Raw genomic sequence first — 21,590 nt, 5'->3', positions numbered from 1 at the left:
ATGTACTTATTGATATTTTTCTCTCTTAATAATAAAAAAGTTTAATTTAAAAACATGTTCTACCCGTGCATGTGTGGATTTTCTCCGGGTACTCCAGCTCCCACATTCCACAAATAAGCAAGTTAGGTTAATTTGAGAATATAAATTGTCCATAGGTGTGAATATGAGTGAGAATGGTTGTTTGGGATTGGCTGGCAACCAGTCCAGGGTGTACCCTGTCAGCTGGGATAGGCTCCAGCATACTCCTGCGACCCTAGTGGAGGCAAGTGGCATAGAAAATGAATGAATGTATTTAAAATGGAAATATTTTCCTGCTATACTTTCACTCCTGTAAAGCCCGTAAAATTGCCTCGATACTCAATACTAAAAATGGAATATTTTGCACCTCACAATGTTGTCGTCATTGTGCACCAGATTAAAAACAGTCATTATGTGCTTGCTGAGTCAAGCCAGGATGACAAATGACCTTCAGTGGTTTAAGGTGATTTAGATACTTATATATCTTTATAGGATGGCACACAGTAGCATACTGATTGTGGCTGCAGTGCTTATTGGTCATGAGCATTGACTGATGGCCTTGCAGCCCAGCGGGAGGGAGGTAGAGCTTTGCAGCTGACTTGATATTTTATTCATAGATTTGATTGAGCTACGGGGAAGCTTATACATAAATATTCATTGTGTGTCATGCCTGTTTGTTTGCCTTTCTGTACACACCATCTACTTTCATGTTGGAAACCTCAGGGTTGCTATCAGACATCCACAGTGTCAGAGAGGCAACATATTAACTATACAGTAGAGTCTGACACAATCCACAGTATAAAGAGAGGTTAACCGCTGTATAATAAAACTAAAATAAAGCAAAAGTGCCCATCCCCCCAACAGGGAGGTGTTTGCAGGGGGATACTAGGGATGAGTCGGATACCTGTTAGAAACGAGTATTTGTTAAGGCCCTGTCACACCTTGACGATTTAGCCAGCGTACGCCAACGTATGAAAAATTTGGCCAATGCGCTGGCATACGTCGAATAAGTTATGGGTAAGTTTTGTATAAGTTAAGAGCATGCTGAAGCACGCCGGCATACGTCGTAGTACGTCCAAGTCGTCCAAAAATTTTGTGCATGCACAAAACTTTTCAACGTATGCATACGCGGGCAATAAGTTATGCGATCGTTGACGCCCGTTCACACACGTTATTTGTAAGTTCTGCACAAGTTGTAATACGTCAACATACCTTGAGACAAAACTGTGTCTTCTTGGCTCTCTTCTTGGCAAGTGTTGGCTGAGAGGAGATGGAGACCGCTGGGGAAGCAGCCTCCGATACCATTGACGATGCCTGAGAGGCGTTACAACCTGCGTCATCTCCATCAGAGTGAGAGTGGGAGGGGGAGGCTGTGGGTGGTGATGGATCCCTCCGTCACTGTCCTGATACTTCTTGGCAGCGGTCTTTGAAATTTTCTTCGGCATGATGGTAATGTTGACACTGCGATGTCCAGTGAGGTTATGATTTGAGTCATCAAGTGGCAGCCTTTTTATAGGCTACGGCACGTGATTGTCAGCCATACGCTGCCGCGCGGTTTGCATAAGTTAGACTGGCGTTGGGCCTAAGTTGTGAACGCCGGCAACACGCTACGCATTCGTTGGTATAAGTTGTCTATAAGTTATAGAAACGTTCTGTATAAGTTACTAATACGTCATGTATACGTCCAACTCGTTATGAATACGCTATGTATATGCCCAAAATTGAAAAAAACGTCGACAGTGCCATCAAAATGATCACGTCAGGCATGCGCTGGCTAAATTGTCAAGGTGTGACAGGGCCTTTACGGATAATGCATTTTTGCAGAGTACGAGCATTAAACGAGTACATCTCGTCAGGATCCGTAATCGTGATGAAAGAAAATCGTTATTATGTATTCGCTCTTCACATTCTGTGACTCCCGAGACGGACTCTGCAGGCGGCAGCCACAGAGGAGCTGAGCGGTGCCTCATTCAAATACACGGTGCAATTGGAAAGTTGAAAACGGCTTGTGTGGCGTTGCCCACTGCCCCCACTTTATTAGTTTTTCCTCAGCTTGCCTCTATTTCCATTTGTATCTGAAGTTACTTGGTAAACTTGTTTTGTAAAGTACGCGGTGCATTGTGTTGCGTCAGTCACGAATGCAACAACTCAATTGGGCTACCAGAACCGCTTTTTTCCTTGAAATGTATTTTTGTCTGATTCCGTGAAGTCATCATAAAACAGGCTTGCTACCTGCAGTATAGGAATTTTGTTCATTTTCACTTGGAAGTACACTGACAGAGATAACAGGCGCTGACTGGCCACAACATTACGTTGCAAGAGCTGCATCAAACATTCTGCTTGTGTGGCTATCATACTATATTATATTCATAAGCATGGTAAAAATATTACACCCCTCTCAATACGTTGCAGTATGCACGTGGCAATCTTAACGTAACGTACGCGGTGCAGTTCACAAGACGGCTGTGTGCGACTCGTGCATCAGTCACTGCCGGCGTTTTTTTTTTTGTCTCCTTGCTTAGAATTTGGCCGGTGATATAAAGTCAGTTGGAAAACGTTGCTCATAATACTGAATGCGGTGCTTTTGAGAAAAATACAGTGAACAAGGCTGACAGATTATTTCCCTGTTTGCCATCTCTGGATGTTTGCATGAGTCACCTTCCAACTTCACACAGATCATTAAAAATCACTTGCAAACATACACACTACACAAATAGCTGAATAGCAAACAATGCATTCAGTAACTTCTGATCAATCCAGGTCAATTTCAGACTTAAAAGAATGTACTGATTTAAGCCCCGCCCATTTCTGGTTAAACCACACCCACTTCCGGTCTATGCACCACCCATTCCAAGTACAGATACAGATAATTTAGATGGGTGAACAGATAGCGGTGTACTCACTCATCCCTAGGAGATACTATCAACTAGTGGCCTTAACAAAATATGTAGTATAAAATTAGGTTATCCATAAACTACAATAAAGCTGAAGTACTCCTCCTTTGAAGAAAGCAGGAAGGCGTTTGCAGAGTGAAACTGTCACCCGGTACTGCTTGTTGTTTGCCAGTATATCAATGCACTATTCTATCTGACGATCAATCAAACTGTGGAACGAGTGCCGCTGGTGGCACGGGGGCTCGTCGTAGTGGTACTCAAGAGTGCCAAAGACTTTTTTTCACTTTAAAGCAGAGAACAGAAATTTAAGTCACTTTAATGTAAAAAAAAAAAGGCACAAAAAAAGCTTCAGTGCTTGTGACAAATATGTTTCTATTTGCGTGCCTCTTTTTCTTTGCTGGTGCGCCGCTGATACTCCAGCTGGTCGGTGGCCAGCTGTGTTTGCTTTGCAGCTTCTTTTGTTGCTCTATTTTGTCATCATTGTCATTGACGTATCCCCCCCCCTGCTGTGTATCAGAGGACCCTAATGATGTTTACATGCAGAAGCGGTCAATTGGACCATTGGTTGTGTTGTTCAGCACTCATAAAAAAGTAGTGGACTCTGAGTATTGTGATTAGTTGGCCTCAAAAACAAGCTTAAAAGCTTTTTAATTATTGTTGATGAGTTTTATGTATCAGGTGGAGAGGAGAAAGGGTGCGCAAATCGTGCTAAGAGCAAATGTGGCGGAGGAGGCAATATATGCGCACTAAACAGGACAAAAAGACACTTAGATATACAAAAGAAAAAGTCATATTATGATGCAAAAAAGTTGTATTTTTTAAAGAAAAGTGTCATAATCTGTGTTGTCGCTCTGCTGCCGCCTGCTGTCTGTCTGTTGTAGTGCATGCTGCCTTGATGAGGCGGAGCTGGCGTCACACCTGTTACCTATCATCCGCTGATTACCTACCTGCTCTTAAGCTATGGGAAGGCAGCACGCCAGTGCCCGATTGTTCTCTGCTCTACGCCTGCGCCAAACCTGGCTTCCTGTTTCGCTGCTTATGCCGCGTGTGTTCTCTCTACTCGTTGGTGGTGAGTAGTTTTGATTTTTCTGATTCAGCGTTCCACTCCGCTGTTTGTCCAGTAGGCTGCTAGCCTTTCTCCTGCCTGTTTGTTTCGGGAGTGTTTTTAGTTCTTTCATGTACGTTTTTCCCCTGCAGCACCTTTTTGGTGACAGTGATTTTTGGTTTGCATTTTTGTGGTGTATGTTTTTGTGTTTGTAAGTTTTCTGTTTTTGGACTCTGCTACTTTTGTTGTACTGTACATACCTTCATTGGACACTTTTTGTTATTGAAGTATTTTTGGTTACTTCCCAACTGTGTCGTCACCTCACTGCATAATAGGTCCTAATTGCTAACCACGCTAACTCATGACAAAAATAGTCATACTATTAGGTGGAACAGAGAGAATAATGCTATAGTATAAAAAATCGCTGCAACATTACATGAAAATAATACATTTTTGCTATTAGTGAGTCATCTAGACATCCGTAAGTTTATTTTTGACACATGGCTATAATGCCGTCCATAAAGTTGATTACAAACACTGTATTTAGACTTGGGCTAAATGAGGCGTGTTTCCTGAGGAGAAAAAACTACCTATTTTGGGGAAAAAAGCTAAAAATCATGCATCTGTCCATTTTCAGGGGTCAGGTCGCAGGGTCAACAGTATCAGTAAGGGAGCCCAGACTTCCTCTTCCAGCTCTACTGGGGGGACACCATGGCATTCCCAGGCTAGCTGTGAGTGATACTCCCTCCAGCGTGTCCTAGTTTTGGCCCCAGGGCCTCCTCCCGGGAGTGAATGCCCAGAACAGCCCAGCATTAGTGCAGATGCAATGCCAACCGAAAATCGTGCTCCATGGCCTCACCAAACTCCTCCCACATTCAAGTTTTTGCCTCGAGCACCACCGAAGGAAGCTGCATGCCGCTTGGCCTGCCGGTACCTGTCAGCTGCTTCAGGAGTCCTACAAGCCATTCATGCTTAGTAAGACTCCTTCATCTTGAAGGTCCATATTCCAATCATATCCCAGGCAGGACCCTTTCCCCAACCCTAAGGCGTAGAAAAGTGACCCACTCTGTCACTGGTGATGACCCCAACAGAGAGGCTTAGAGCCGGGGGCTAGTAATAAGCCCACACCAGCTTGCTGCCTCTCCAGAGTAGAACAAGGTCCAGCCATCCCCTCTTGAGGAATTTGGTCCAGAACCCAAACTGTGGGTGGAGGTGAGTCTTACGTTGCTACCCTCACTTATGGTCACAAGCTTTGGGTAGTGACCGAAAGGACAAGATCGCGGGTACAAGCGGCCGAAATTAGTTTTCTCCGTAGGGTGGCTGGGCTCTCCCTTAGAGATAAGGTGAGAAGCACTGTCATCCGGGAGAGACTCTGAGTAGAACCGCAACTCCTCCGCATTGAGAGGAGCCAGATGAGGCTTGGGCATCTGGTCAGGATGCCTCCCGGACGCCTCCCTGGGGAGGTGTTCAGGGCAAGTCCGACCGGTAGAAGGCCTTGGGGAAAACCCAGGACACATTGCAGAGACTGTCTCCCAACTGGAACACCTCGGGATCCGCTGAGAGGAGCTGGACAAAGTGGCCGGGGAGAGGGAAGTCTGGGCCTCTGCTTAGGCTGCTGCCCCTGCGACCCGATCTCGGATAAGCAGTAGAAGATGGATGGATGGATGGAAGTATTTTTTTTTTTTTGTAATTGAAGAATAAAGTTGTTTATTTTGAGGGAAAATTCCGTAAAAAAAATAGAATAAAGTAAAAACGTTTTTTTTAAAAGCCTTAATAATATAAACAGAATAAAGTCATAATATTGCGAGAAGAAACTAATTTTGTCATACATAAACACTTTCTCTCATAGTTTTGTGTTGATGGCTTGTTAACTGATAAGGATCACATTGCTTCCAAACCTAACCTTTGATCTCAGGTGCCTCGGCCATCTTGGGTCACATATGCTCTTTGTGTTGCTGACTTTGACATGGAAAACTCCACTTACACTAGTAAAAGTGTGTTTTCTTTGCACTGATGACAGCACTGAACCTAGTTGGCCCATGGTCATGTGACTTTATAGCCATGTGGCCTTCCCTTGGCTCGCAAATAAAAGCAGTAATTAGTCGGTTTGTTGCTTCACTGCTGATTTACTGCCACATTTTTAATTGGCCTGACAGAAGCTTACGGGCCATTAATCTCTGCACTGGCATAAAAAAAGCTTAAATGAGGTCACACTGTTGATGGACTCGCAGCATCGATCACACACAAACGCCAACGCCAGGAACCATGGCGTCTTCTAACAAAAGCGTGAGCCAGCATAATAGCGCTAACATGCCTGCAGTCACTAAAATTTGTTCGGTATTCCTTTGGTGTACATTTAGGAGACACAACTTTATACTGTGTAATATCAAGAGAAGAAAGTGGGGGTTTTTTTTCAAGACAATAAGACATATTGGTACGAGGAGAAACGTGCTAATATTAAGACAATAAAATCACAATATATTGAGAAAAAATCACTAATGATTTTTCTGAAAAAGGTCATGTTAGAGAATAAAATGAATATGTGAAAACAACTTGTGTTAATACAGGAATAAAGTCATTTTTTTTAAGTTTTTTTTTTAATGAATAAGAGACATTAGTTTTAATATTATGAATAAACGTGTTGTAATAAAGGCATTTTTTCTTTGAGAAAAAGACAATGTTGGGAGTCTTTTTTTTTTTTTTTTAAGCCATAATATTTAAATGAAAAATCATAAAATGAAGTTCAGTTTTTCCAAACAAAAGACGTACTATGAAAAGATTTTAAATTAAATATTGGAAAAATATGAGAAAGAAGTCCCAATATAATGAAAATAAAGCTTTTTAGAAAAAAGTAGCAATAATGTGAGGATAAATTCATATATTATGAGTAGTGCTGTGAAGCAATCAAAACAAATATTTAGTAGAATTGTAATTAATGAGCTACTTCTTTAATATCAACAAAAATTGTTGAGAAAATCCCTCATCTTGAGGTATTTTCATTTCAATTAATTAGTGCCAGATAAAAATCTTGATATATAACAAAAGAAGTGGCTTTTAATTGAATATTTTAACAGACTTGAACAGATGCGGTCCTCGCCATTTCCATTCCTCTGTATTTGATCTTTGATAAGTGCTTCCAACCTTTAGTTTCCAACACCAGGCGGAAATATTGCTGTGTTTTTGTGTCAATCTCCAAATAATTACAAAATCCAAATCGCAAGTAAAAATAAAATACAAGATCAGGTCCATGTAAAGCATGAGTGAATCCACCACCCAAAATTTTTTTTCCTTTTTGTTGTCGTACATCTTGCTGATTTTGGTCGTCACTGTAGTCCTTCACGGTGGCTTGTATGATGAGTCACTGGACACCTTTGCAACACCTCTGTTAACCCCTTGTCTTCCACAAAGTTGATTGACCTGCAGTTCATTGCTATACACTTGGCAAGAACATTCGTCAAGTCTGTCGGCCGCAGACTTTCTCGTTTGCGGTGTGTTCTCCTCAAGTTTACTTTGGCAAAGAGCTTTGCTACAGTTGGCTGAATAGGTAACGTTTGCTGCTAATGTAAGTTGTGGCTGCACTTGCAAGGTTGCGGTAGGCTAAACTTGAGGTGCTTTGGTGGTAAGCAAACTCTTCTTACAAAGATGTGTCACTCTACCTTTTATGAATGGTGCTGTCGAGGTGTTTGTGAAATGTAAATTTATCATTCATTGGACCGACTACTCTCAGACGCTCCTCCACTTTCATGTCTCCTCTGCACTACTCACCGCTCCTCACCTTGCCCTCTCCCTCTACAATGGGAGCCTATCAGCTGATGCTAAACATGCCCAAATACAAAGACAGCCAATCAATGTCCATTCATGGTGTGACTGACCATTGTTTTCCACACCCAACAACTCAAGCACAAGAAGCCCAATGCAGAAAAACTGATTTTTATAAAAAGGCTATTCGCATACAGAAACTGTTAGAGATTAAAAATTAGATTAACAAAAAAAATTTCAAAATAGCGTGGATGCTCTCACCATCTGTAGCTACATCTTGATCCCTTCTCTTCTTCTCACCCTTCCCCAATATTCCCTACTCAGACTCCGTTCACAGTTATAGATGTGGCCTAACAGTCTTTTTTTTCTCTTCTTTCTTTTTGTCTGTCGTCCTAATCATGTTCTGTTCAGTGGTCTTAACGATAAATTTTCAATGCAATTAGAACAGGAGGAGTATACCAGAATCACCTGCTGTAAAGCAAAACTGTTCTGGCAAAACAATCATACAGTTCACCCATACTGCATGACTAAGATGATGAGCGGGACAAGTTCAAAACATAATAATAATAACACACAAAATTTGACTGTATTTAATGCACTAATTTGACACCCCTAATTATGGGAAGAAATAAAGAAGAATTAAAGTTTAGAAGATAAGTAAAGAGTAGAAGAGGAAAAGAAGGAAAAAACATTAAATAAAGAAGAATTAAAGTTTAGAAGAAAAATAATGAAGAGTAGAAGAAAAGAAGGAAAAAAAACTATTACAAGAATAAAGTAATCTTTTTCAGAAAATATATGTAATACATGAAAAAAGTCAGGATGTTACATAGTTTTTCATAACATCACAAGAGAAAAGTCATTTTATTCAAGAATAAGACTGTTACGAGGAATAATGTCTAATATTACAAGAAAAATGTTGCAATGTCCATTCATCCATCCATTTTTTATTCCACTTATCTTCACTATCATCTCTGGAGTATGCTGGAGCCTATGCTGGAGAGGCGGGGTACACCCTGGACTGGTCACCGTCAATCACAGGGCACATATATACTACTGTATCATTCATACATTCATACAAATGGACAATTTAGAGCCACCAATTGACCGAACATGAATGTTTTAGGAGTACCCAGAGAAAACCCGCGCACGCACGGAGAGAACATGCAAATTCCACACAGATGCTGAACGGAGATTTGAACTCAGCTCTTCCACATCTCCTGACTGTGTGGCTAAATAATGTGTCGTAATGTGAGGCGAATAAAGTATTTTTTGGAAAAAAAATGTGATAAGAAATGACTGATTGTAGTATATTAAAACAAAGTTGTATTTTGGAGAAAGTTAATGAATACATTATAATTCCCTTTTGAGTTGTAATTTTACTACAATAAAGTTACTAAATTACATTAAGATATTAAAAGAGGGTCCAATATGCCAACAGAAGTAATAATAATAATAATAATAATTTAAAAAAATAGGTACATTTCTATTCTAAATATAAATGAATGTCCAAGAGTGAAAATACTGTAATCATGCTGGTAAATATGGAAACATGTTTGTAGTTAGAAGCGCTGCCAACCTTGTGGTCACATTGTGGCAGGCAGCTAAGCGCAATTACAGCTCTAGTCTCCTTGATCTTATTGGCATCCACACACCGCCAGCATACTATCGATCTTTTCCCTTTCCTTATCGCACAGGAACCTTTCCATCGCCAGGCCTCTAACACCCGTCCCCCCCACCAGCAGCCTCTCTTTTTGCTCCATCAGATGATTTAGCTCTCTTATGTCACCGTTGAAAAGAGGCTGTGTGTGGAGTGCAAACATCCATGACCAGAGCACATACAAGCACATGGAGAGCCTCATTAAGTTTTGAGGAAATGCACAGAAGTTGGAGGCTGTGATTTTATTTGATCAGAAGGTACACCAGGAGCGGTGAAGCAACCTAAGGAAGGCAACAACCTAGCCAGAGGAGACCATCAGGAGCATTCCCAGATGTTGTAGGCAGTGCTTACAGGCACATGGAGAGCCACAAGTCTTGGAGAAACTCACAGAAGTTGGATCAGGCTGTGATCTCCATTTTCCAGAAGGTTTGCTGTGACTTTCAGGTGTGTCAAGAGCGTTGAGGAGATACCAGAACACAGGCCAGTACACCAACAGGTTAGTACACAGCAAGACCACTATGATTCTGAGCTGGGTGGAGATCCCAAAAGAGACGACCAGGAGTATGTCCAGATGTTGTAGGGAGTGCATACAGGCACATGGAGGTTATGCACACCACTGAGCCACCTTAAGAGTTAACTGAGTGGAAGGACGGTCCATAGGAGACCAAGCTGTCCTCTCAGAAGCATTACCAGATGTTGTAGGGAGTGCATACAGGCACGTGGAGTCCATATTCTTATTTTGCAGTCACCATGGTGTAATTTCTTATGTTTGTTGGCGTGTTTAGCAGAAATAAGAGTGTTGATGTTATTGTGTGTCTGAAGGCTAATGAGCGATAGCCGCCTGCAGTAATTGTTCAAAGGCCACCGGCGGGAGATTAATTGGAGAGGTAGGCAAGGAATATACAAGCTGATGACTGGCACCGTTTCATCGTAATGGGGTACACCTGGGTGGCGCCATGGTCAACTAATCAAACGGGACCGGCCTGCTCGGCTCTGGCGGCAAACTAGCCGTGACCGGAATACAGAGTGGCGCCTCGATGTTGCCATTGAGCATCATGGGCCTGACGGGGGGCGGGGGCTCAGCCGTGACCCTGCAACACCTGCAGAACGCTCATTATAGCATGACTGTGGATGGACAGCTTTAATGTACATGAAGCTAGGATGAATGTGTTGTAACCGTGTCACTCTTTGTAAGACTGACTTTCACCTGAATTATCACTGTGCAACAATACACCTAATAAAGATTCAAAACTGTCAGTTATCAAGTGATGTAACAATATGTTTATTATTGTGATTATCTGGTCTCTAATCATGATTAGCAGATTTAATTTATTACCACATTTAATTTGCTGTAAATGCACATCGAATATATTTTGCACTCCTAATTTGTGAATGGCGCTCTCTGCTGTTTACTATCAAGCAGCGTCACTTTGATGTAAACATATCTGCCCCTTTAAGAGCCTTTGGAGCAAGGCATTATGGTCAAACATTATTAACCAATCAGATCGCTGGAGTTGCTTGTTGCGGTGGCGAGGAGCAGCGATTTAAATCACAGAAAGATGACGTCATTTGTCAACGCGGAAGTAAACACGATTTTGATGACCTATTAGCGCATAATTGATGTTAATACACCAGAACGTTGAATATTCGAGGCAGTGACGTTTTATTATCTAAATGTGTTGTTTGTGGACATAAATTACGTACTATGAGAGCGTAATCAATTACGTCAAGGAAAGAAGTGAAGCAGGATAGCTAATAAAAGGGACGGTAAGAAACTCAATATAATTTAACAGCGATCATTAGCTTGCACAGTGTATCCTTTACCATAACAAATTTAAGGTTCCCAGGTAAGTTTTTGCACCAAAGTGCGTCTAAAACAAGTCTGGAGACAGCCTGGCTGAAAGCCCATGTCTTCTGTGTAAACTACAACTTTGGTGGGGTAAATACAGCAACGAGTTAGCTTTTAAATTATGATTGAATTGCCGTTTGTTTGCTCGTCAGCAGAATTGTAAAATAAACCTACTTAAAGTGTGTCCACAACATTTTGTGTTGGACTGAGACAAGGGCAAAGGAAGAAAATGTAGAATTATGGTGCCAATCCGGATAATTGGAGAATTATTTTTTCACTCTGTGCTATTCTTGAAGGCGTATCGTTTAAAAAAGGTTCACACGATAGTAATTCTCCTTGGAAAAAAGTCTGTTATAACTTATAAAAAAAAAAAAAGCTAACTTGCATTTTGCTGAAATGATCCATATCATTAACAGCAATCTATTTTTCTTAACTGACAACTTAAGGTATGTGTGAGAGACAAATGACCACCCGGGGTCCCAATTCCTCGCCCTTTTTGACCGCCAGACGCGGAGGAGTGACCGCTGAAAAGGCCTCACCATCAGAAATGTTTTCACATGGGGATGGCATTAAGTCCTCTCTGACATCTCGCAGCAATGGACAGGTGAATCAAAACCCATGATTGAAAGTGTAAAATTCCTATTCTTAAATATATCAATATTTTTTTCTTATAGAAGATGCAGAATCGAGTGACGTTCCAGACCGATGCCCATGCAGAGGAACCTGCACACAGGCGGCGTCTGCATCCGTTACTTGGATATGACTGGATCGCGGGTACACGTCTTCCCTTTTGTTGTTTTCTATTCTCATTGGACACACATTCATATGCAAGGTAAGTGCTGTCTGTTCCATTTAAGGAGTCCTGGATGTTCAAAACGCTCTGGCGGAACACTCCGATGACTTCTACGATGAGCTGCAAGCATTTCGAACGCACAATAAAAGAGAGTGCATCCACCAGCCACACTCTGAGTGAGTGCTGCTCATTGCATTGTGTTGCCGATGCTCGACTCGTCTCCTCATTGCCACTTAATCATCTGCCCCATAGATTTCCCTTGGATGAACACTCGGCGATGCCGCTTGTTGCAGACACAGGCAGCCCACAAGCTGACACGGATACTCATGAGTGTAAGACACAGTTGTTGTTGGATGTAATTCATTATTCGAATTATCCTCATTTTGCTTTTGTTCAGGTACATTCTCTTATAAGTTAAACACCAGATTGTTCCCCGTCCCGGTTCACTCTCCAATATGTTGTCCCGTGTGCAAAAGGCTAAAATCCTCACACCCGCACACCATCACTGAACCAGCACATGTCAGGTAAGAAAAGCGGGAACCTGAACGGCAATTTTCACAAACCTAATCACGTCATTTGTTCAATTTCTTCTTCTCTGCCTTTTTTTGTTTGTGTTCAGCAAAATAACAATTACAAAAATTCCTATATATATATAAATGAATAATAACAGTATTATTAATGATGATAATAATCATCCATCCATTTTCTATACCGCTTATCCTCATTAGGATTGCGGGGGCATGCTGGAGCCTATCCCAGCTGACTTCGGGTGACAGGCGGGCTACACCCTGGACTGGTAGCCAGCCAATCGCAGGGCACATATAGACAATCAACCATTCACACTCACATTCAATAATAATGTTTGACAAAAAACTACTGATAATATTCTCCTTTTCAAGCCAACATCAACATCTTGTATCAGTTATTTTAAATTAAATTTGAAGTAAAAATAGCTACATGTTGTGTCTTTCATAAATGTATTTGAAAGAGGTGAGACAAAAAGCAAAAAGATCTACTGTACATAATAAACTATTTCGCCCTCTGGCGGCCGTCTCTGGTATTGACAAACCCACTATACTACAGGTATATGTTCCAATACTACGGTAGTTACATTTTCTCATAAGAGCTTAAAATAATTACTTCATGGAAAATAGAATAAATAAAAAAAAATGGAAGCAACAACTTGGAATTTTTGCTTAATTTAAGTCTTCCGAACCTGAACAAAAGCCTGAAATTTTTTTGGTCTTTGCCTTTTCACAAGTGTATCACTGATGGGAAGCCAATTAGAAAAATAGGAATGACAACAACACATGCATTCATTTAAATGTACGATCTCACAAGTATTTACTTGTTTGTGTACGTATTTCACAATGAACTATGCTAAAATGCGACATACTGTAAAACATGACCTGTAGAGACAAAAGTGGTGTGTTCCACCTCCAAGGGTCAACCATATGTCTAACTAAGTGTCTTTTCATGGTTTTAAAACCCATTCTTTTCCACTTTGTGTTTTTGTGTGCGGCCATTTTAAAGGGTCAGCATCCCTCACTCCAGAATTCTGCCTTCTTACAAGTACAAAGCACATCGCCGCTGCAGCTTTGATCCATCTGACAGTTTGGGCTTACCATCGGTACTGTACACTTATTGTTCACATTATATTTTAGCTGCTTTCTCATGCGCCTTTACTGTTACCCAGCACTGCCTTCTGGGCTGGTCCAACAAGGTTCAAAGCTTCTTGCCCCTACCCAGCAACCTGGACCTGCGGAGTCACCTCACTAAGGACAACTTCACTGAGAAACCAGCCGAAGAAGGACAGGTGACATTGTTTATTCTTACTAGCTGCCGTTGGAAAGATTTGTGTTTGATTTTTCATAGCCTTACAAACTGTCTCTTAACTTCCTGTCTACATTTTTTTCTTGTATAAACATGGATTTGCTATTGCTATTATGAAACCACCACCTTTTCTCCTTTCTTGTTATCGTAATAGGTCTGTATGCATGTGCTAGGGCTGGGCGATATGGACCAAAACTCATATCCCGATACATTTAGGTTGAATATCGCTATACGATTTGTCCCAATATTTTTTAAGCAAAGAGTTTAGACAAAATCAAAGCCAAATATGCGTGTCAAGCTATTTCATTAAAATAAATACTTAACACGAGGAGGATTTTTTGAAATTATAAAGATTAATTCAAGATGCACATTAAAAAATCCTATCTAAAAATAGCCTCTAAAATAAAGTAAGCCATTCTCTTTTTGAAATTAATATAAAAGTCAAAAATGATCTTTTCTTTAGCTATGCTCAAATCCTCAGCTAATAACAAAAGAACAAAACATGAAGGAGTGCCCGGTTTAAGAGGACATTTTAAAATGTCAGCAACTCAAAAATACTATAAATTGAACAGTAGTATTTTTTTAGGTAAACATTTTTAGAAGACACAAGCGTGTCTTTATTTTGCGCCAGGACACCAACCTGTCAAATGCACCAGGCTTAGCAACTGTCTAACTTGTACATTTGTGGTAGAGCTTGTCGTGCTAAATAATTGTGAGTGCGAAGCTCGCTGGACATGGCGAGTCCATCGTTTTCAGACAGTTTTTAAAGCCGTTCTTTCCACTGTTGTAACGAGGACCATATCTTGGCAGTGTGATAGGACACGTCTTTATAATAGCACACCACTTTGTTTTTCCTCTCATGGGGAACGCAACAGCAGTGCAGCAGGCAGCTCGCAGGTTCACACATTCCTCGTATTGGAGTTTGTGCCAAGTTTTAATCGTGGTGAAAAATATTTTTTTATGCTCTGAATTCAAAGTACCTGCGCATTACTTAGCTACCGCTTATTCCTTGCTGACATTCTTCCACCGCAGACGCCGTCGCTTTGACTGAAGCTGCCGGGCTTCTGCTCCGTCCCTCCTCCTGCATGCAGGGATGAGGGAGATACAGCACAAATCCAGTCTATATCAATATCAGCGATATGGTTGGTTTTGATATCGTGTGCGTAAAGTAAATATTGATATTTTAAAAATATTGACACCACGTTGTAACTGCGCAACAAATATTCTGCTCCCCTGAAGGAAAAAAATGAAATTGCCCACAATGTGACTCAAACTATCCAATACTGCTGCCGCTGCTGCGTTTCATCGACATGTTAAACACCCATTTAATAGCATCTGTGATTGGTCACCAGACCCAACACACCTTTCAAAGATTCCTAATATCATTGACGTAAAACTTCGTACTAAAGTTTTTAAATGAGTGTGAAAAAGGATTTCCAGTGTACAATGAGGTACTTCACACTCAGTATGGCCTCTACCTCAATGATGTAGCAAAAAAAAATCATTCTAAACTAACATTATCACATCCACTTGAAAATGTGCTTCTTCTCACTCATTCATTGAAAATAAGTCACTTCAATAAGAGGGGCAGATTGTTTTTCAGAAAGATCAACACTTCTGTCGCTCTCCTCCTTTCATGAACGATGATATATAGTATGGATAAATATTATATACTCATGTAATAATGGAAGCTGTGCTGAAGAGCCTCTCGTTCTCCACACTTGTTAAAGGTGCAGAGAAATCTGGATTGAATGTTACGGCTCACCTTTGTTCTTCGCACTAGTTCAATAGAAAAAGTCCTTACCGTGATGTTTGTGCACATTTTTGTTCAAATTTGTGCTGCGATTTTGTCTTTTTCGGCGTAACAATGTTAATAATAATAACAATAACAATATCACTGTAGCTTGGTTATATGCACATCACATTATATGTAAATGGAGCATTGTTGGCGCTTTATGAAGTATTTTTGAGAAGACTTAATAGGCGGAATAAGTGGTTCCCATACGTGCAGTACTGAGCTGTTTGTTTCATCTTTAGAACGAACAGAAACGATAGACACGTGTTCATGTCTCACATAATGATTGTGGATGATGGACAAAATTAAAAAAAAAAAAAAAAAGTGCACTTTTCCTTTAAGGCGTCAGTCAGCGAGTGAGGTTTAACCAACGTGCTAACGTGTTGGCATCCGTTAGAAATGCACACTGCACTGTTACTTCGGTTGTTGTAACAGGTAAAATTAAAAACGGCTACAACTTTTGAAAGTTTCTAGGCTGTTATGTTTTCTGGTTCCACACTACATTTCTTAAGTGGGCGAGGGGGCAAAATGGCTCTTCATAGTAAAGGGTGCCAACCCCTGGTCTATTTGATGTGCGTGTTGCAGAGTACTGTAGCGGCCGGATAGAGTCACACACAGACTGACGCCCTTTTTAAGTTTTCTTAACGCCGACATTAGTGCTCAGTTGACACACAGTATGCTGCGTTTGTGCAAGCTGCGCACACACAGTGCTGTTGTGAGTCTGGAAGAGACGTGTACTCTCAACACACTCAGAACAACACTTTTTCTTGTTGTCCACCAATAACATTCACATGGAGGAGCATTCACCAACACCACAGTTCACATCATCAATAAGTCTTTACGTAGTAGAATAACCACCATGGCAAGAGATGGTCTTGCCTGGTCACTTCCAGGCTAACTAATCACTCTAACTAATCACTCTGCACTGTGTACATTATCTCCATAAAATGCTTTAGGCCAATTGACACACACTTAGGCAACTGTTTTTTTTTATTTTAGTTTTTTAATTGAAAATAAACAGTACAAGGCATAAAGAAATAACCACCAATAGAATAAAAAAATAACTTACAAAAAGGCAAATACAGTCTAGCAACTGTGTTAGCTAGCTGCTGTGCTACAATGCGTTCAAGCCGTTGTGTCTGTTTACAGCATGCCGTGCAATGTTACTTTGAGCATTTATGCGATAACTTGAGTGATCCAGTGCATTTGGCCAGTATCAGTTTGATAATGATGTTGTAAAGTGCTATACAAATAAACTTCGATTTGATGCCGATACTAGATTGTAGCGAATTGGTTGGACCATCCCTCTGTAAATATTACATTTGCACCTAAAGTTGTTCAACCCCCAAAATGTCAATTCCATTTATTTTCAAAATGTAAAAACTTTCAGTAGATGGCCAATTTATTTTTCCCCACTTTAACCCTATTATGAGCCTTGATGGGTTGCGTTCAAAGAATTTCACAGAATCTTTTTAAGTTGAATTCAGGGTTGTTTTTTTTTTTTTTTTTAGTGTAGATGTATTTTCTGGGATTTCCGAGCCCACTTAAATGCAGAAAAATTTACTTCCACAATATGAGTTACGATAGTCAGTGATAAGAATATCCACTTAGTTTACTTTGTATTTCTGTTTATTTAGACCACAAATACACGCCTAATAAAGCGGAATTGTAAAGGCTGATGGTCTGCCTGCTGAGCATTTCTGCCTGATGCACCTCCACCAGTGCTTTTTATTCAGGTGTGAAACCTATGGGCCTAAGCGGGTCATCAGCTGGGGACCACCAGTCATCGATGTTTCGCTCCTTTAACCCCAGTACATCTCCTGGTGGCGGAGCGATGGTAGAGATTTTTCCCGACCACCCCCCGCTCATGCCCTAGGTGTTGTCCAGCCCACAACTCTGCGTCCTCATTAGCCACAGCCAGAAGCTGCCTGTCTCTGCCTCCTCAGCCAGTTCTTTGATGGCTTTCCGATGCACAACTCCTTTGCATCCCACATCACGGAGTAGACGAGGTTCCAACAAAGCCTCTACACCCCACCTCAACAGGGCAGGTAATGGATTTCCAGCCAACCTGCCTGCACTCTGCCGCTAGGTCTGCATTCTTGGCATGCTTCTGCTCGTGGGCTGCTTCTGAGTTCTTCTCCACCAGTAGGACATACTTGTGAGCTACCGACCACATTACCAGGTCTGGCCGGAGTGACGTGGCAATCTCCCTGGGGAACTGTCGCTGCTTTCCAAGTTAAACCCTCATATCCCACACAAGTCCTGGTGAGAGGAGACCTGGCGTATCTCTCTTGCGGAGTGCATTGATGTTCTGGCAAACTAGATGCAATACCCCGCTGGGGCCGCAGGTCTACTGTTGGCCTTGTTTGCATGCCTCCACTACCTCTGCCAGGTTTTCAACACATGGTCTTGTCGCCACCTGTAACATCCTTGTGTAAGCGCTCTCTTGCAGCCCGACAGGATGTACTGAAGGCTTGTGTTGATGGTGTTGCACAGGGGACAGGTGTCTTCAGCGCCGTACCATTGATAGAGGTTTCATGGGCAAGGTAAGGTGTCACAAGTTGCTCTGATCAGGAAGCTCAGCCTGGCTTGGGGGATCTTCCACAGATCAGACCATGACATGGGCTTATATGTGACTCCTTCCCATGAGGTCCAACCTCCGGCCAGGAGGTTGGACACTACCTTGATGTTCAGTCATTCCTGCTTGGCCCTCACCACATCTGCCACCACCATGGCTCTCTCGTCTCCACTGGAGGCCTTTGACCAGAACCCAGGGGGAACCTGCCAACGACCTCAAGATGTTTCAGCCTGCTGATTGCCTTGTCAACTTCTTTCTGGGCTTTCCACTTCCTACCCTTTCTCACTTGGGTTCCTGCTGCTCTCACCTGCTGGTCAGTGAATCTCTTAGCTACAGTACAAGTTGGGCCTTCTGCTGCTTGTAACCCATGCTGATGGATCACAGTGGCAGCTGTAACATGTTTCTACCAAAAAGGCCTACCTCCGAAGGGCTTCAAGGCAGCCCCAGCCACTTTCTGATGTATGGGTTTGCAAGCCCGTCCATCTTTCTCACCACTGAGGAGGAGATCTCGCTCACTTTGAGGCCAAATCACCCATTGGTACAGAATGGACTGATAGCCGACGTTGTTATGTTCCGAGTACCTCTGAATGCTTCACTGTTGTCTTGTGACAATGAGAAAATGTTGTTCCGAGGAGGACTAGACTGTTTGTGAGTGGAAGTTACATACAGTATATGGTGTTGGAATTCCACTGCTGTTGATGTGTTCAGTTGGAAAAGAGCGTCAGACTCTGGGGGGACACTTTTGTGCCCATGTGTGCTGTCACAACAGAGAGGTGGGGCTTGACATGGTGCGCATTTGTCAAGTACGCTAAAAATGTTAACGTAATTAAATCAATTTGTTAACGCAATATTTTTTACAGCCCTAATTATTACAGTATTGTATTCATCAAAAATGTATTTCTGTAAAACACTACCAGTCAAACGTTTTACAACACTCCAATTTCTCTGAAGGAAAATCCTACATTTTTAAGTGTTAATGTCTCTCTCTCTTCCATTGTTAATTCCCTTTTTTCTTGCCATTTTTGGAGCAACAAATTACTTTCTCCAGTACAATGCTGTTCAAATGATGTTCACAAGGGTATAGTACCACCGTGTGTTCCAAACACTTTTTATGCAGACAGAGGAGGTAGTAAGTACTCCAGTAAGTAGTAAGTACTTAAATGTTGCACCCATAATTCTAAAATACACATTATTTTAAATACACATTATTTTTCACTTTTGGCTAACCTTACCTTTTTTTTTTTCTTTTTTTTTTTAAACTTCTGGCACTTCACTTTACTTTTGTCGCATTCTAAACTATTAATTGGACTTGAACAACTGGAATTTCAATAAATAACTGGAAAAATTGGGGTGTTCTAAAAGTTTTGACCAGTAGTGTGTATATATCTATAAATGAAATGTGGGAAAAGTACCTGTTATTTATTATGAAAATACAGTAAAATCTGTTTTAAAGTAAATGTTGATACCCTGTATTATTATTGTTAGTATGCAGGGTCAGAATTTATCCCACATTGGATGTTGATTTTACAATTGAATGTTGATTCCTTGATATAACTCTCATAATAAGTTATATTGGATGCTAATAGTCGATGTCATGTTTGATTCCCACTAAGAGTTGAGCTGGGGGGGTATAGGTTTGGTCGTCAATGAATGAGAGAGAGCAGTTTTGTATTGGAGCTCATTAGCAGGTGTGCCTAATGTAGTGGCCGCTAAAGGGGTTTTAATAAATACTTCTAAAGTGGTCATCTTTTTTTTTTTTTTTTTTTTCCCCAGGATCAGGTGACCAGAGGTGCTCACTCTGACCACACACCACCTATCTGTCGATTGGCCCGTCACAACTTTCAGCAGTTTTCCCCCAGAAGAAAATTAAGACGCATACCTTCTTCCACTGAGAGATGACAACACACCCTCAAAAGTGTTTTTTGTTTCACTAGATTATCATAGCAACTGTAAAGCTGTCAAACTTTCATTGTGTTTGTCTTGTGGATTTTCTTGTCAACCACTGAATGTCATGTATTTCAATAAACATACATAGTTAGATCATTTATGATTAAGTTTAAGGTCCTGGCTGGTCCGCCAGGGTGATCCTTATTATACTGTAAGCCGATAAAAATGATGGATATCAACAATACTGGCCCTTTACAATGTTTTACTGTACTTATTGATACCAAAATTAGCAGTATCGCCCGCCCAAGTGCATATTATACCATAATTTTAATTTGTGAGTAAAAAGGTTACTAACATCGCTGAACCTGCACGAGTGCCTTGTGACCTATGCGGCCTTGCGGATGTGAAGCAACACCTTAACGACATTGTGTTACATTTTTATACTTGCCTTTTGCAAATGTCACAATACTTGCTGACTCATTTTGAAACCTCTCTCTCTGTCTGTCACCCGGGATGCACTTTTTGTCTTCCTAGCTGTGAGCCGAGCTTTCAACTTCCTCTTTCTCACTTCGGGACCGACACAAATAAAGATTTCCTTGATGATGGCCTGCTTTGGATGTGACAACACGTAGCTGACATTTTTGAAGAAGTGCTACCATAGTCTCTTTAGAGTGAAGTCTTGCTTTATTATTCTATTCCTGCACGCGGCTGCTTGACTGCCTTCCATCCATACAAGTGTTCATTTGCGTGTTTTTGTCATATCATCGGTACAAAACAATTATGTCGTCAAGACGAGCTGCAAAAATATCCAAATTATGTATGAGAGGGAGGTTTTTTTTTGTGTGTGTGCTCAAGAAAAGCATGCTTCCTCGCCCTTGTTTTACATCTACTGGTCTAAAAAGGTATGCTAAATTGGAGGTGTCCTCATTTTTTCCACACGACAACATGCGCAATATGCTGTGCTGCCTGTGATATTTTTTCTGACAAATACACTACATGGTGGCTCTGTAATTAAACTAATTAAACCACATGAGTCGGGCTGACTTGGAATTTCTCACACAGCTAGATGCGCCCTACAAAAACACTAACTTTATGGTGTTTATACTCCAATCACCACAAGATTTGGTGCACATTTTTAGGGGACTGACAAGCATGTTTTAACATGGCCGTCGTCAAGCAAAATGTCTTTGTCTTAGCAAAAGTCACTGAGCGGTTGTCTATTATGGAACTTTGACGATATCTGTATTAGGTTACATGTATGCTAGCATGTCCTCCAAAGTATTTTGACCACAATCCATAGGAGGCCCCACAAATTAGTAATTAAAAATTACATTTGAAATTCACACAGATGCTGATAAACCAGTGGTGTGCAGTCAGGGCCAGCAAGGCATTCTCTGCTGGCCAAACCACTATCAGAAGCGCTGACCTTTATTTACAGCTTAAATTCTAGTACATGTTTAATAAAATTGTATTCATTTATTC

At 41.2% G+C, this 21,590-nt stretch overlaps 2 protein-coding genes across 2 annotated transcripts in view; both read left to right on the top strand.

Annotated features, from left to right (window-relative positions):
- Positions 1–3,884, top strand: part of prxl2b (peroxiredoxin like 2B) — a 44,329-nt gene extending 40,445 nt beyond the window's left edge. The window contains exon 19 of the transcript XR_008572223.1: positions 3,794–3,884. The gene's annotated coding sequence lies outside the window, so the exon portion shown is untranslated. The remainder of the gene's footprint in view (positions 1–3,793) is intronic.
- On the top strand, positions 3,873–21,138 carry miip (migration and invasion inhibitory protein). The gene is made up of 9 exons (XM_054784314.1): positions 3,873–3,981; positions 11,669–11,826; positions 11,897–11,996; positions 12,080–12,191; positions 12,268–12,347; positions 12,413–12,539; positions 13,549–13,645; positions 13,712–13,831; positions 19,995–21,138. Exons 1-9 carry the CDS (start codon positions 3,873–3,875, stop codon positions 20,118–20,120), a joined length of 1,029 nt encoding a protein of 342 aa, XP_054640289.1. The 3' UTR covers positions 20,121–21,138.
- The last annotated feature ends 452 nt before the right edge of the window (positions 21,139–21,590 follow it).

This window comes from Dunckerocampus dactyliophorus, chromosome 8 (genome assembly GCF_027744805.1).
Source record: "Dunckerocampus dactyliophorus isolate RoL2022-P2 chromosome 8, RoL_Ddac_1.1, whole genome shotgun sequence".
Classification (NCBI taxonomy): domain Eukaryota; kingdom Metazoa; phylum Chordata; class Actinopteri; order Syngnathiformes; family Syngnathidae; genus Dunckerocampus; species Dunckerocampus dactyliophorus.
This window is presented reverse-complemented; position numbering and strand designations above follow the sequence as displayed.

Coding starts and splice junctions, on each gene's coding strand:
- miip (XM_054784314.1), top strand. CDS start 3,873: ATGGGAAGGCAGCACGCCAGTGCCCGATTGTTCTCTGCTCTACGCCTG. Junction 11,997..12,079: donor TGGATATGACTGGATCGCGG/GTACACGTCTTC, acceptor GTTCCATTTAAG/GAGTCCTGGATGTTCAAAAC. Junction 12,192..12,267: donor ATCCACCAGCCACACTCTGA/GTGAGTGCTGCT, acceptor TCTGCCCCATAG/ATTTCCCTTGGATGAACACT.